We start from the raw sequence: 15,397 nt of genomic DNA, 5'->3' as shown, positions 1-15,397 counted from the left end.
CAAAATTATAAAAAATAGAAACATCAAATCTTTTAGTGTGTGTAGTGAATCGATGAGTTTCACTTTTTGATCTGAAATAATGTCCAAAAGAAGTTTTCCACGATTTTCTAATTTAATGATATTTGCCAGCATATATACACGCAAACAGTAAGATAGATACTATGGATTGCCCCATACAGGTATATACATACAGCTTATCTTCCTAATTAAACAGACCAGTCATTTATTAGATGCGCAAATAAATGGCATTGTGCTGCAGGATGAAATGAAGCATAAGGAAAGGGAGAATGCTGCCTTTGTTGTTCTTTGGACTGATTTGGCTCTTGCAACTTCTTTGGAACCAAATATCTGCAGAGGCCTATTTGGGTTCCCCTCTAGAATTCTTTCAATTGGACTCAGAGCCTGAAAACAGAAAAAGGTGGAAACTACTTGAATTAGATGGTGACACAGCTGCAAGTCAATAACATTTTACCCCTTATTAACTGAAATGTTATGTGACAGTAAGCCAAAACAATACAAAAAGAGTTAACTGTCACATCTGAACATTTCTTAAGTTTTAGGAATTTCCTCTGCAAGCTGAGAGGCTTCACAAACATCACAAACAGTGTGAAAGAGTGCAACGTTCTCCCTTCAAGTGCTTGAACAGAATAATGAGCAGTAAACGTGAGAACGAGGGGGAGAGAGCGAGAGAGAGTTGAAATGAGGAGTGACAAAAAGAGGGGGTGTCTCCATGGCAACCGATCCAAGCGCTTTGAGTCACATGGCCCAAGATTCTATTGAATCCAATGGTAGGAGCTTGACGCTCAGGTTTGCTCGCTTGCTCGCAACATGACTGGCTCACGAGAGGTTCGAGTGATGACAGCTCACAGCCTTCATTTCAACGCAACTTTGGATCTCCATGATGACGAGATGAAAACAGCGGTTTTTGGTCTGTTATCCTTTTTTTATATAATGTTGACTGAGGGTCACCGGCTTTTTGAAAGTGAGAGCTACTTCTTGGGTACTGATTAATGTGAAGGGCTATACCAATTTGATACAGACTTCTGAAATATCAAATTTGCTCAGGGCTTATTGATGTTTTTCATTAAAATCACACAGTTGTATTTTTAACTTCAAACGCAAACTACATTGGTTGAAGCTGCTTTTTATGGAAAGTGGCTAGAACATTTATTCGATATTGCTGTTATCCACCTTAAGGTCCGTGTACTAGTTTGCTCTTTGCCCTCACTATTAAGACAATTCGAACAACTGTGTCTAGCTAGTAATTTTTTGTTTCCACTACTGGAGCCACCTTTGGCCTACTAGTGCGTGATTAATAGTGTCGCCAGAGTTACCTTTGAAAAAGTTACTTTTCTGATTACTTGAGCTTAAAAGTTACTTAGTCACTTAACTGATCACTTCATTTCAAAAGTAACTAAGTTAGATCGTAAGTAACCTTTTTGGCAGGAATATCACTTAGCCACAGTACAAAAAGAGCATTAGTTTAACCGTACCCATTACCTCGTAATATACACCTACAGGTGAGTAGAGTAGCCAAATATTGGACTCGAGTAGTAGTATTTAGTCAAATACCATTGGACAGATTAGGTACTGCTTTCTAAAGTCATGAGGCATAAAGGATTGCTTGTAAAGAATCATTGATGACTCAATAGAAACTACCATTAGTTTAATGAAGTAACTTGGTTAATTTCCTGGATTCAGTAACGTGTGACATTGCTCGTTACTCAAAATAGTGGCCATTTTGAGTCATGCAAAGTAATGCGTTAGCGCCATCACTGGTGTAAACTCGTAAACAACTGTGCTATGCTAGTAACACTCCTAGGCCCAACTAGTAGGCATGTGTCATGCACAAGTCGCCTCCTTATCAAGAATATCGAATAAATAAATATGGAAATCATGAATTCAATATCCTTGATAAGGAGCCTACTAGTGCGTGACACATGCCTACTGGTTGGAGCTAGTAGTGTTACTACTGCCGCACAGTAGTCTATTAGTAAGGTTTAATTGCATACTTGTAGGCCAAAACTGGCAATAGTAGTGGAAAAAAAACTACTGGTAAGACACAGTCGCAGCGCTCTGATTTGTCTTACTAGCGAGGAAAAATCACGTACTAGTACATTGATCTTAAGATGGACATCAAGGCTATCCAATTAAGGCTGAAATAGCTTTCAATAGCCAGTTCATCAAATCCACATTGAACTTGTTCTCTGGAATCATAAGTACATTTGATTTTCAGATACTAATAGAAACAACAACAACAACATCCTTGTGCTTTCTCTTTCCCAGAGTTCAAAGTTTTCAACATAGTCATCATTGCCTTGGCCTTGTGTATCCTCATCATCACCGCCATCTACTGCATCAGTATGTGCTACAACCGCAGCAGGTGATGCACTGATTATGTGTTTTGGGCCACAATTAGGTTTCAGCAATGCGATAATGAAAATATCATATGTGAACAAAATGTCAATAATAACCCTTTGTAGAGCCAAGACCTCCACCAAGGCTGAACTGTAAACAAGTGACAGAAACAATATGAAGTGCAATTGTTGTTTGTTTGTCCATCTGTAAGTTAGTCCATGCCTTAATGATTTTGGGGTTACGCTATTCCATTGATGCCACAGTGATGCAAACAATGAAAAAAAAGAAAATTATGTGCACCTTTATCCAGATCCTCACAAACATTTAATGGGTTCCTTCTTGGCCCGTGGTTCTCAAACTTTTCTCATCAAGTAAAGCTAAAAAAATACATGGCTCTTCAAGAACCACCACAATGATCAGTATCAAAATATAGAAGCACAGCAGACCCAAGTGTTCATCAAAAAAAATTATTCCTAGGTCTATTTAATATTGTAAGCTATTGTGACATTATGCATAGTTCAGTTTGCACATTAATACTATGCTTAGCTGTAGGAAAATAAAACCACTGAAATAAGGATTCAATTAAAATGTATTACACATAAAAACGGAATATAATCTGTACCTTAATAAATGTGAAAAACAAACAGTTCTTAAATACTGAATGCAAATGTACTGTAAAGTTAAATACGACTGAACTGTACTTAACATTATGCACAGCTTGAACATTTAATTCAGTGGTTCTTTCGCCTATCACTAGAGGGAGGCTGCGTACCACTACTGGTACTCGTACCACACATTGAGAACCACTGGTATAGAGGACTGATTGAGCTACTGCAGTCCCATTTTCGTTGATTTTAGAACACAATATGATTTTGATAGTTGGTGGCCTCTTTTTCTCCAGGCAATCAAAGAGAGCCCAGCTTTATGAGAGCGCAGTGACCCAGGGGGAGCCAGCGGACCCCGTTGCAGTCAGAGCGGTGAAGAGGTCGAACAGTTTCATCAACCCACTGGCCTTCTTTCGGAGAGCAGAAGCAGCTAAAGACAACTCGAGAATCTATTACATCTACAGCAACCCGCTGCCTGTGGGAGCCAAGGAGGACGAAGAAGACACAGTCAGGCAAATTGCGCTTCAACAGCTTCCGTCCATTGAGGAGTACGCAGAGGACCCCAGCAGTGGAGTCATTCTGGACCCACCGATATTTTACATGCAGCTTTAGAAATGTGATCACGTCACATCACATTATTATGAGTGTAAGATCTAGAGTCAAATTTACAATTGTAATTGTCTCAATGAAAAACATGCCAGGTGTGAAAACATTGGTGTAAAAATCTTTGTAGCTCTGGAAAGGTTTTGCAATGCTGTAATGATTTCATCACAATTATAATAGCCAAGAAGATGTTGGATTTAGAGCTCAAGTCTACAAACCTGAAGGATGCTTACGAACGATACATCATGGGAACTGTACAAGTCTGCAGTTTTAGGAGCTTGTCCAACAGTCAAAGGTCAGGATGTGCTGTTCGATTTTAAATCTTTCATTCAGTGGCACAAGACTAAGTCAGTGCCTTCCTTACCTTAAATTATCTATTTATTTCGGACACTGCCACTGTCATGTTGTCCTTGCTTAGGTGATCAAATGTCAGATTAATATGGGTAGGGAGTGTACCGAGGCGGGTCAAGGGCTGGGCAGGGCTGGGCTGTCCCCCCGCCCCTTGTCGGCCGGTCGTACCTCGATACCTGGCTGACCCCCTATCACGTGCCCTGCTCTTTTTTAATGCAGTACACACCAGCTTGAGGGTGGGATACAATAAATAAAAATAAACATACATAATAATGTCCAATCAAATCTACACATCCATTGAAATTTAAAATACTTAATATTTATAAATACATATAGCATATGGATTAGGCAGCTGGGGTGTGCGACGGGAGCCTGTGGTGGCGAGGGACGACGAGAGTGCGGTGGTCTCTGGATTGGTGCCCGGTGGTGCTCTCCCTCCCCTCAATTCAAGCATGGGAAGGGAACAGGCCTTCAACCCAAATTAATGAGTTCATTATTCATCTCTTTCCTTTCTTTAAATACATATTTGTTTGAAATTAGAACTTTTTGTTGTTGTTGTTTTTTTCTAATAGTATGAGTACTGTTTAATTATTATAAACATCCCTAATATTATTACATTTTTCTTTCAAATATGTATGTACAGGTGCTTTCACCCACTTCACCGATCTACATCCACACACACCCACAGTTATATTCACAAATGTTTGGGTCTTACTTATTACTGCTTCGCAATTAAAAAAACAGTGTGCTAACCCCTCGTTCACCGTGCCACACAGTAAACTAAACAAATCCAAAACATTTTTTCAGTGTACCTAAAAGGTTCTGCACAACAGTTTTGTCATGCACAGTGTATTATGTTTTGTGTGTGTGTCTGTTTAACTCCAACACCATGTTCTATGCTTACAAAAACAGAAGTGATGGTCTGGGCTGAGCTAGTTTGTGATAAAAGCTGATCATGTGAGAAACTATTAAAGACAAGACATTGATTGATTTTCACCGATCTTTATTAAAACTCTTGATACGATGTGTTACAAAATAAGAGACACAAAGGTAGATGAGACACGTACATACAATGATCATTGCACAGCACTGAATGGTACAGTGCTCTTGGCCAGAGTGGTCCCTCACACGATGGGTTGGGTCTCCCGCATGAGCCACTCCAGCGCCTCCTTTCTGCCTTGACGCTCCAGCTCCGCTCCCACCACCTCGCGGCACGTCCTGTGGTACTCGTTGACCCAGTCCCGCTGCAACACACAAGGACACGCAAACACCCTTTTAGTTAATGTGGCAAACGTAAGAAGGACGCTTTAGTAAAATAATAAATGATACACTTTTGAAAAAAAATGGTTCGGCTTTTGAGATGCATGAGTTTGAACTGGTGTTGGACATTGTGGGTCATGTTTACCTCCTTCTGGGTGAGCAGCTCTGTGTTCATCATCTTGACTTGGATGGGAACCAGAGTTAAGGGCTCAAACGTCAAGCTACCTCTACTTCTGTAATTGTACTACAGGAGACCAAAGAACAGTGTCATCGTTTCAACAATGAATGAATACTACAAATTGTAGAAGAAGTTGTTTTGCTTCAGTTCAAAGTCTTACTTTGGGTTTAGTTGGTACAACAAGAACCACATTTTCAAGACGGATACCAAAAGCTCCATCTTCATAATACCCTGGTTCTAAAAATTCAATACAAAAAATGTACATTTAAAAAGGCAGAATTTTTTTTTTATTAGCATATCATATATTAGTGCTGCATTTTTTTAGAACTTCACAACATAGGAAAGATGTTCTCTATGGTGGTCACCGATTTGCAGTATCAGTCTTAGTGTGTCGATCCATACCATCGCTGACAATCATGCCCGCCTCAAGAGGTTCATCAGCGAAGGTCTTGTAGCTAATGCCGCAGGGTCCCTCGTGAACGTTAAGAAAGCAGCCAACGCCGTGACCTGTACCATGAAGGTAGTCGAGGCCCGACTCCCACAGGGCGGCTCGCGCAAACGAGTCCAGCAGGTGGCCTGGACAGTGGAAAGAAGGCTATAGTCACACTGTCAGTTTTCTGTGCAACTGTTTTTTTCTTCACATATCCATCCATTTTCAATACTACTTAGCCTGCTCAGGGTTGCGAGGAGCTGGAGCCTATCACAGGTGACTTTGGGCCAGGGGCGGAGTACCCTGGACGGGTCACCAGTCAATCACAGGGCACATTTAGACAAACAACCATTCACACTCACATTCACACCTATTGGACAATTTAGTGTTTTTAATTAACTTGATGTGTTTTGTTGCAATGAGCGAGGAAGCCAGAGAAAACCAACACGAGCACAGGGAGGACATGCAAACAGATATGCTAACCACACCCCACCATCCTCATATTTATCAATAAAAGTATAAGTGCACTTGAGCACTGTGCAAAACTGAACCCACAATGCTCGTGGATTAAAATAGACAAGCTTGGTGTTCTACATTGGATGACACACACCCACATACAATGGTCTGGTTTTTTTTTTTTTGGTTACTGTATATATGTTCTTCTAACTTCATCATCAGTCATATCATGGGCCTTGCATGAAGTCACGTGACCAAACCAGAACACAGGTTGACGGACCTCCAGTGTGTTCAGCAATAACTATAATAACTACGGGCTGATGACATGATGATTTGAATCCGAACTTCATAGAATACTGTTTATATTTTATTTTTTGGATTGCTGGTATCTTCAGTTAGAAATTATTGGCTGCACGCTTACACAACACTGCATACACTTTTGTTTGATACATCCCATTACAGATACACATCCAGATATCCTTAGAAACCTATAATTGCATTACACTTAGTCGCACCGACACAACAAACGCACACCATATCAACATAGGGTGCGTTGGGAAGTTCACTCCGGGTGCGCTCTCCGCAACCCGGAACCTTCGGTAACTCAGAGCGTTGGTAGTGTGTGTGCCACTCGATGTAAGTAAAACTGACACATTCAATTTGGCAGATGTACTGACGCATCCCTAGCAATAGTCACCACGTTCAGTAGTAAAGTTATAGAAAGTGGAGCACGCTCTGTATCTGGGTGCCGCGGTCTCGGGGCGCGATGGGAACATCGGACTGAATTTCCGAACGGACCCCAAACACTACGGTGACGCTACGATTGGTCTGTGACTGCATGACGTCACAACGGGAAGCAGTTTTGGCCAAAAAACAAGTGGACAAGAAATTCTGCGGTCTCTTTTCCATGGGCGCTATTCTGAACCAAGTGGAGGCGAGCCCAGCGCTGAACCTTCACCAACCTTATTGTGTGACTTGTATTTTCGAATAAATTGTTCAACTTTTCATCCGGCCTAATCATTCAAGTTTTACCTCAACCAGAATAAAAGAACCGGGCAATAGAAGTGTGTACGGCCGGCAGGTTATACCCGGGTCGCGACTTTTCTTTGTACTCTTTTCCTAACCTCTAACAAGTCAGACAAAATTTAAATACATGGATGGATGTGTAAAATGTATGTATACATATGATATGATGGGTGGCACGGTGAATGAGTGGTTAGCACATCTGCTTCACAGTTCTAAGGACCGGGTTCAAATCCTCCCTCCCTTTGTGGCGTTTGCATGTTCTCCCCGTGCCTGCGTGGGTTTTCTCCGGGTACTCCGGTTTCCTCCCACATCCCAAAAACATGCATCGTAGCTTGATTGAAAACTCTAAATTGCCCGTAAGTGTGAATGTGAGTGCGTATGGTTGTTTGTTTATATGTGGCCTGCAATTGTCTGGCGACTAGTTCAGGGTGTACCCCACTTCTCGCCCAGAGTCAGCTGGGAAAGGCGGTGTTATATTGTCCATATATTTTTTTATTTAGTACTGCTTGCTTATAGCTAGATGTGGCCTGAAAGTGGCCTTGGCCACGGGGAGCTGTGCTTGTGTGGTGTATTTGTCACAGGATGGCACCATCAGAGGACACCCAGATAAGGGCGAAAGACAAGAACAAGGATAAGATGGAACCACGCGAGGATGACTTGTCCCTCCCGCACTTGTACTGTCATCTACAAATTATGGGGTCTAAGAGGGAAAAGCTCTCTTTTTCGTCTCCCTGCGGCGCAGGTGCGAAGTCGGTTTCAGGGAGAGAGAAAACAGTAACTCCGAAATTCTGAATTATGTAACTCTGTACTTTTACTGAACTCGGAGATAAAAGACAAATTGCAATCTTGTGTGAGTTTCTTAATTATTGACTTAGTAATTAGTGACTTATTAACTTAATTAGTTAATGAGTGAAAGAAATTTTGAAGCGCTCTATTTTGCATATGTCTATTTTCTATTGTCCACAAGTTGTCATGCAAAGTTAAGTTAGAGTGGTACCTTTGGTTCCGTTGGGGAAGACAGCAGCACTGACAGCAATGTGCCCCTTAAGTACAGAAGTAAAGCATTCCTTGAAGAGTACAAAGAAATGGGGTCATTGAAATCACGACACCAGATAAATGCTCTATTTACAGTATTGCTCAAGCTAAAAATGAGGTTTGGGCATGTTAAGTAGGTAGTTGATTGCACCTTTTCATATGCAGATGGTGTCCCAAAGTGCATGGTGCGGGTAACGTCTGTGGTGCCATCACTGCCAAAGAGGAGACAAGTCAAACCACATACCAATCAAGATGCTGCGTGTGACGAATTTTTTTTACATGTACTGCGCTCCAGAGTCGATCAGGTAAACTTCATTGATGGTGAGGGTTCTGTTGGTCTCAGGCAGAGGCCTACAAAGACAGAGGTCACAACCCACCAAAACAAATGCAGTAACCCAAGGGCAACTGGGGCTTTTCTGACCTGTAATGTATGATTGCTGCATTGGGCCCAACGCTGGAAATTGTAGGGAAACTCAGGCCGACAAAATGTTTCTGTTGACTGCAAAAAGAAATAATCAGAAATAATGAGCTTCTGTGGCGCTTCTGAGAATTCAGTCATCCATCCATTCATCCCTCAGTAGGGTTACAGGGAAACTGGAGCCTAGCTGATTTTAGGCAAGAGGCGGGGTACACCGTGGATCAATTGCAGGTGATGGTGAATTTTGTGTTTTCCTTAGCTGTAAGCTATCCATCAGTCCATTTTCCGAACCATTTATCCTCACTAGGGTCACGGGTGTGCTGGAGCTTATCCCAGCTGACTTTGGCCGAGAGGCGGGGTACACCCTGAACTGGTCGCCATCCAATCGCATACAGCTCTGGATTAAATGTTGTCTTTTAAAAATAAATAAATAAATAACATCCATAATCATCAAGTAATTGATTTTGCCAGGAATAAAAAGATCAAATTGTCCATAAATCCTTTCAGGCTTGTTTGTTTTTGTATATCCTGTAGAGGGAGATATCACTCCACGAGAGCCTTTCATGAGACAGCCTTGTAAAGTAGGACATGAAGTTTGAAAATACTCAAGAACAAAAATCACCTGCGTAGTTCTTCAGCCTTGTCAGCAGCTGAGATTTCGGTTACAGAGCCTTTTGGAATCTATACAACCATTAAGATAACAAAATGACAGCAGTTTAGTAAACAGTATGTGTTTCCCCGGGGCACAAAACAGTGAAGGAAGTACAACCCCAATTCCAATGAAGTTGGGACATTGTGTTAAACATAAATAAAAACAGAATACAATGATTTGCAAATCATGTTCAACCGCTATTTAACTGAATACATTACAAAGACAAGATATTTAATGTTCAAACGGATAAACTTTATTGTTTTTTGCAAATAATCATGAACGTAGAATTTTATGGCTGCAACACGTTCCAAAAAACCTGGGACAAGGTCATGTTTACCACTGTGTTACATCACCTTTTCTTTTAACAACATGCAATCAACGTTTGGGGACTGAGGACACTAATTGTTGAAGCGTTGTAGATGGAAATCTTTCCTATTCTTGCTTGATGTACAGCTTCAGCTGTTCAACAGTCCGGGGTCTCCGTTGTCGTATTTTACGTTTCATAATGCGCCACACATTTTCAATGGGAGACAGGTCTGGACTGCAGGCAGGCCATTGCTAGTACCCGCTCTCTTTTACTACGAAGCCAAGCTGTCGTAACACGTGGAGAATGTGGTTTGGCATTGTCTTGCTGAACTAAGCAGGGGCGTCCATGAAAAAGAGGTTGCTTGGATGGCAGCATATGTTTCTCCAAAACCAGTATGTACCTCATGTAAGCGGCAAGGCGCATGTAAGCGGCAAGGTGATTTCTCCAGATTCTCTGAACCTTTTGCTGATGATATTATGGACCGTAGATGCTGAAATCCCTAAATTCCTTGCAAATGTCCTTAAACTGTTCGACTATTTTCTCACGCACTTGTTCACAAAGAGGTGAACCTCGCCCCATCTTTGCTTGTGAATGACTGAGCAATTCAGGGAAGGTCCTTTTATACCCAATCATAGCACCCACTTGTTCCCAATTAGCCTGTTCACCTGTGGGATGTTCCAAACAGGTGTTTGATGAGCATTCCTCAACTTTCTCAGTCTTTTTTACCACCTGTCCCAGCTTTTTTGGAACATGTTGCAGCCATAAAATTCTAAGTTAATGATTATTAGATAAAACAATAAAGTTTAACAGTTTGAACATTAAATATCTTGTATTTGTAGTGTATTCAATTAAATATAGGTTGAACATGATTTGCAAATCATTCTCTTCTGTTTTTATTTATGTTTAACACAACGTCCCAACTTCATTGGAATTGGGGTTGTATTTACTGAGTGCATGCAATACATTTCCCTTTAGGCATGATATACGTAACAATCTCATCGTGGTTAGAAATTAATATACATAAAGAATCCTTGTGCAATACTGGCTTGTGATGCAATGCTAAAAGGGCACATGCCAATTCTAATAATTGCTCATCGTAAAGATAAAAGCTATTCATAAACTTACAATAAGTCTTAAAAGTGTCTCTAAGATAAATAGTGCTAGGTGTGGAGTAGAGGCCTTATAAATAGGCTTGGAAGTAGTCTGAAGCACAGTCATGTGAGGAAACCATGACACAATAAATGAAAACCAAGCAGTCTTTCATTGCCATTTAATTATTTAAATTAGAAATGAAAAAGTAAAATAACATTATTAAATTGTACCGATTAGACGATGCCAAGAAAGTGCTGGTTTATATTTTTGATGTGATTAAATATGACACGCAAAAGAAAAATGTCACAATGACAGAATGTAAGGCAAAAGGCAATCCAACAGTGAGTATTGATGACTGGGGTCTGAAAGCTGCTATATGGAGAATTATCACATACACATTCTTAGCATAAGATTAAATAATTATTATTTTGTAATTATCAATTACTATGATTAACATGGCGGACGATTGGTTAGCACATCTGCCTCACAGTTCTGAGGACCCGCATTCGAATCCGCCTCACCTGTGCGGAGTTTGCATGTTCTCCCCGAGCCTGCATGGGTTTTCTCCGGGTACTCCGGTTTCCTCCCACATTCCAAAAACATGCATGCTAGGTTAATTGAAAACTCTACATTGGCCATAGATGTGAATGTGAGCGCAAATTATTGTTTGTCTATGTGTGCCCTGTGATTGGACGGCGACCAGTTCAGGGTGTACCCCATCCCTCGCCACAGAGTCAACTGAGATCGACGCCAGCACAACCGCGACCCTAGTGAGGATAAGTGGTACGGAAAATGGATGAATGGATATTGTTGTCATTATTATATTTTTTGTTTTCTGTGGTGACTATAGGTCAGTGCTTCTCAAATAGTGGGGCGATACCAGGGGGGCATGTGAGACCCTGAAGAACATGATTTGCCGTATTAGAATAAAGTGTAATTGCACATCCACTGCAGAAGATGGCAGTCTATATCTCTTTCTTTTGGACAAGTACTTTCTTCAATGTTTATAATGATTAGATAAAATTATCCTTTATATACAATGTTATATAGAGGTGTAGTCGCGGGAGGGGGGGAGGGGGGGTCGCACATTTTTTTCTTCTTACTGGTGGGGTGGTCGTAACAGAAAACAATTGAGGAGCACTGCTGTAGGTGCTTTTACACAGAGATACTGCTGAATTGCTGCCATATCAAAAGATTTGGTTAGCCTTTACTTGCCTTCATCTTTTACACAGAAAAAGTAATATTCTCAACGTAGAATATTGGCTGCCGACTTGGTGACCCTATTCCGTGTCCATGCCATTTTTACGAACCAGCCACCCACAGAGAAGGCAGTCTTTTGGCAATGTATACCAAGGCCGTGAAAAGTCAAACTTGTTTGACTTTAGAGTGTAGAGTTTATGATGTACGCTGTAGGATTTGCTACATTTAAACCATCCTTTTCCCATAAGTGGTCATTCAACAACCAGTGTTACTGAAAACATCTGTCCCATCAAGTAAAATATTAACAGCATGGTAAATAAATTAGAAGATGGTAAAGAATTATGTGTTTGTGATTTATTCAGAGTAATTAAGAGCACAATTACATGTGCATTTTTTTTGGGGGGGAGGGCAGCCAATCACAGGGCAACAAGGTAATTGTCAGCCTTGCCGCCTCAAAATTGAGAGATTTGTGTATTCTTTATGAATACGGCCCTAGGTGTTTTAGGCGATGTTGACAAACACAAAACTGTACCTCTTTTTCCAACCAAGCAAAGAGGTCACAAAGAGCGACTGCATCCTTGATCTGTTGCGAGGACGGCAGAACGTTTATGAAACATGAATAAAGTCAGAGAGGAAAATGTTAATGGGTAAAATGTGTGTACGGATTTATGAGGATTACAAATAAGGCAGAGGTTCTTACATGGGCTGTTTTCATGCCTTGAATCTCTGTCGGGTTCTTCACGGCCTTGCAGAGGCAGAGGGGGGTATAGGGAATGGGGGACCTGTGGGCCTATAAACACACCAAAAGCAAATGGTGACTATTTGAAAAGAATAAAATGCAGAAGAATTTAATTAGGCTCATTACAAGATAACGATTGTAATACGAACCAACATTACAAAGTATATCAAAATTAGCCTTTTAATGGCTATCATGTGAAATATTTTCAATACCACACAAAATCTTGATGGACACTCTTCGTAAGCTTTTTTTTAACATCCTCTGCTTTTTTTTTTTAATATCTTCATCATAGACAGTTACCACTATCTTTCTTTGTGCTTGTACAAAAGAGGCGTACTCTCACCTTGGGAATGACCTGCGTGAGAGCACAACTGGCTTTGTCACAGATCCACACTTTGTCCTTGGGGCCGAGCGTGGCGCAGATGGCCTGCAGCTCAGTGTAGACCGATTCGTATGGCAACGTCTGAATGTGAAGCTCAGGCTTGCTTGACAAGTCCAACTGCAGATGCTCTCTTAATGCTGGGTCCGCTAGACGCTTTATGTCCACAAACAGCCTGCATAGGGATTCAGGTAAAAACAATGTGGGTTGAATAGATACATATTTATTAATTTATTTTAAGTTACACGTCCTGAAAGTAAGACAAACTAAGCGGTCAGGGCAAAGTAGCAACAAAAAACAAGTCGAAAAACTACAAATGAATAGGGGAGACAAAATCCAAAGCAGAACGCAAAGCAAATTTACAAATGTGGTATGGAAAGCATATCAATGCTGCTCATGCTATGCCAGCCATGTGTAATTTGCACATTTTGCATCTAAAAACGAGGACCTGATATTCGTTGTCCGAAAAACAAGAAGGTCACCTCAATGAAACATAAATGTCTTTTGCAGTAATTTTGTTTTAAAACTGTAACAGTAATTCCCAATTTTTGAGCCAAAGCGTTATGTTAGAAAAATCTCACAGCACACCACCAGATTAAACATCACAAAAAATATATATACTACTGAAATAATGATGATCTTGTCTCAATTTAGTCACCATTTGTATTCTGTTCTACTAATGACAACAGCTGGATAAACAGGTTAATGGTACCTTCTGCCATCTTGTCAAAGAGCATTGAATTGTTCTGCATGACACTATAGGACATTTGCGTAAATAGATGAACAAAGATGCATTTGTTTTGAATAAACAATCATTTTCAGACTAATTCAGTGATATTTTCTGCAGACGCACGCACACACACACACGCACGCACGCACGCACAAACACACTTGATGATCTCATTGGTTGGGAATACACCATTTGAGTCAAATCCAATTAAAACTGTCTTCGGTGCACAAAAAAGCACTGTGACAAATTAAATGAATTAATTAAATGTACTCCAACCTTATTGTGTTGATCCCCACAATGGTATACGCGAAGAAGACAGGGTTATACTCAATATCTGCACCACGGAGGTTGAAAAGCCCTGTACAAGAGAAGAAAACAACCATTAACAACAAAATTACTGGTATGTTAGACAATAAATTATTCCAGAACTAGAGGGTTTGTATGGTATTTTCAGGATGGTTGGTCAATGGTCTGTAATAAACATATTTATATACATCCATCATAAGTCATTTGAAATTTAAAAAAATTATTTAAAAACGCATCGCTGCAGTTGTACATACATGTGTAGCTCAATAAATTTGATTATTTTTGAAAAGTTCATTTAATTCACTAATTCAATTTGAAAGTAAAACTAACAAATAACATAGATTCATCAAACACAGGCAAATTCCTACCTAATTTTCATGTTAAAAAGCATTTTGATTGTTTCTTATGAAATATTCTAATTCTTGAGATGGTGAAATTGGAGTTTTGGTTGGCTGTAAGCTGTCATAATAAAAAAAATATTTTAAAAACAATGAATCGTGAAGTACAGTATTTCATACGGTGTAGCAAATCTATATAATACTGTGACTTTCACTTTTTGAATTGATATACTTAATTCGACTGAGTTTTTCCACAATATTCAAATCTATGAGCTGTACCTCTAAGTTAGTTTGCCTATGGTTTTTATCAGGGATCCTCTGCAGATGCCTGAGCAATTCAAACCAAATGTCCATTTAGTCCAAATGCAAGCTGATGACAATCACAATCACGGTAATTAACATAGACTCTGCGAGCAAACAATCAGAACCAAGAGCCCCTCAGGCACGGTCAACAAGTTACTCAAACAGACATGAAGTGGGACGCCTGTGCATCCCGGGGTCCTTGGATCGTGATCACGTATCAGAGCTGATTTATGCAAGAGATGTGACACTGCTGCACAACATGAAAAATTAGCACGATTTGATCACAATTGCTTTTTGTTGTTTTAAAACACGATTATTGAAAGTGGATCTTTTTAAAATTTCTAATAAAATGCATGGTGACTTGTTTATAGTTAGTCGAGTATTCATATTACTTTTTCAGTTAACTGTCTGTTTGCATGTGTACATTTTATGCCACAGTGCATACATAATAAGAAAAGTAGCAGTCTATAATATTATACTTCATCAAAACACAGTAATGACTTAAATAGAATGTAGGTTTTTGTCACACTTTTGCTCCTTCAATGCACATTTTGCTGCTCATTCTGGTGTGCGCACCTCGGTCAACTGGGGGCAGTATAAGACATACAGTAGATTGGCATACAGTACTGTA

At 40.2% G+C, this 15,397-nt stretch overlaps 2 protein-coding genes across 4 annotated transcripts in view; one reads left to right on the top strand and one right to left on the bottom strand.

Moving 5' to 3' along the window:
* The first annotated feature begins 797 nt into the window (after positions 1 to 797).
* si:dkey-246e1.3 (uncharacterized) lies at positions 798 to 4,868 on the top strand. Its single transcript, XM_061680333.1, has 3 exons — positions 798 to 928; positions 2,287 to 2,383; positions 3,260 to 4,868. Exons 1-3 carry the CDS (start codon positions 829 to 831, stop codon positions 3,573 to 3,575), a joined length of 513 nt encoding a protein of 170 aa, XP_061536317.1. The 5' UTR covers positions 798 to 828; the 3' UTR covers positions 3,576 to 4,868.
* A 35-nt stretch (positions 4,869 to 4,903) lies between these two features.
* The window catches only part of xpnpep1 (X-prolyl aminopeptidase (aminopeptidase P) 1, soluble), a 30,762-nt gene continuing 20,268 nt past the window's right edge, over positions 4,904 to 15,397 (bottom strand). For all 3 annotated transcript variants that reach the window (XM_061680147.1, XM_061680148.1, XM_061680146.1), the window contains exons 8-20: positions 14,096 to 14,177; positions 13,054 to 13,264; positions 12,672 to 12,761; positions 12,504 to 12,554; positions 9,343 to 9,401; positions 8,724 to 8,801; positions 8,582 to 8,653; positions 8,454 to 8,514; positions 8,265 to 8,334; positions 5,758 to 5,931; positions 5,516 to 5,592; positions 5,323 to 5,421; positions 4,904 to 5,161 (exon numbers count right to left, since the gene is read on the bottom strand). In XM_061680147.1, the coding sequence (XP_061536131.1) occupies positions 5,042 to 5,161; positions 5,323 to 5,421; positions 5,516 to 5,592; positions 5,758 to 5,931; positions 8,265 to 8,334; positions 8,454 to 8,514; positions 8,582 to 8,653; positions 8,724 to 8,801; positions 9,343 to 9,401; positions 12,504 to 12,554; positions 12,672 to 12,761; positions 13,054 to 13,264; positions 14,096 to 14,177 (1,244 nt within the window). In that variant the 3' untranslated portion in view covers positions 4,904 to 5,041. The remainder of the gene's footprint in view (positions 5,162 to 5,322; positions 5,422 to 5,515; positions 5,593 to 5,757; positions 5,932 to 8,264; positions 8,335 to 8,453; positions 8,515 to 8,581; positions 8,654 to 8,723; positions 8,802 to 9,342; positions 9,402 to 12,503; positions 12,555 to 12,671; positions 12,762 to 13,053; positions 13,265 to 14,095; positions 14,178 to 15,397) is intronic.

This window comes from Phycodurus eques, chromosome 6, assembly GCF_024500275.1.
Source record: "Phycodurus eques isolate BA_2022a chromosome 6, UOR_Pequ_1.1, whole genome shotgun sequence".
NCBI classification, from domain to species: Eukaryota; Metazoa; Chordata; class Actinopteri; order Syngnathiformes; family Syngnathidae; genus Phycodurus; species Phycodurus eques.
Note: the sequence above shows the minus strand (reverse complement) of the source record. Positions and strands in the feature narration are given on the sequence as shown.

Excerpts from the sequence above, each read along its gene's own strand:
- si:dkey-246e1.3 (XM_061680333.1), top strand. The coding sequence starts at position 829 with ATGACTGGCTCACGAGAGGTTCGAGTGATGACAGCTCACAGCCTTCAT. Across the intron at positions 929-2,286 it reads GATGAAAACAGCGGTTTTTG|AGTTCAAAGTTTTCAACATA; the intron begins GTCTGTTATCCT and ends TCTCTTTCCCAG. Across the intron at positions 2,384-3,259 it reads ATGTGCTACAACCGCAGCAG|GCAATCAAAGAGAGCCCAGC; the intron begins GTGATGCACTGA and ends CTTTTTCTCCAG.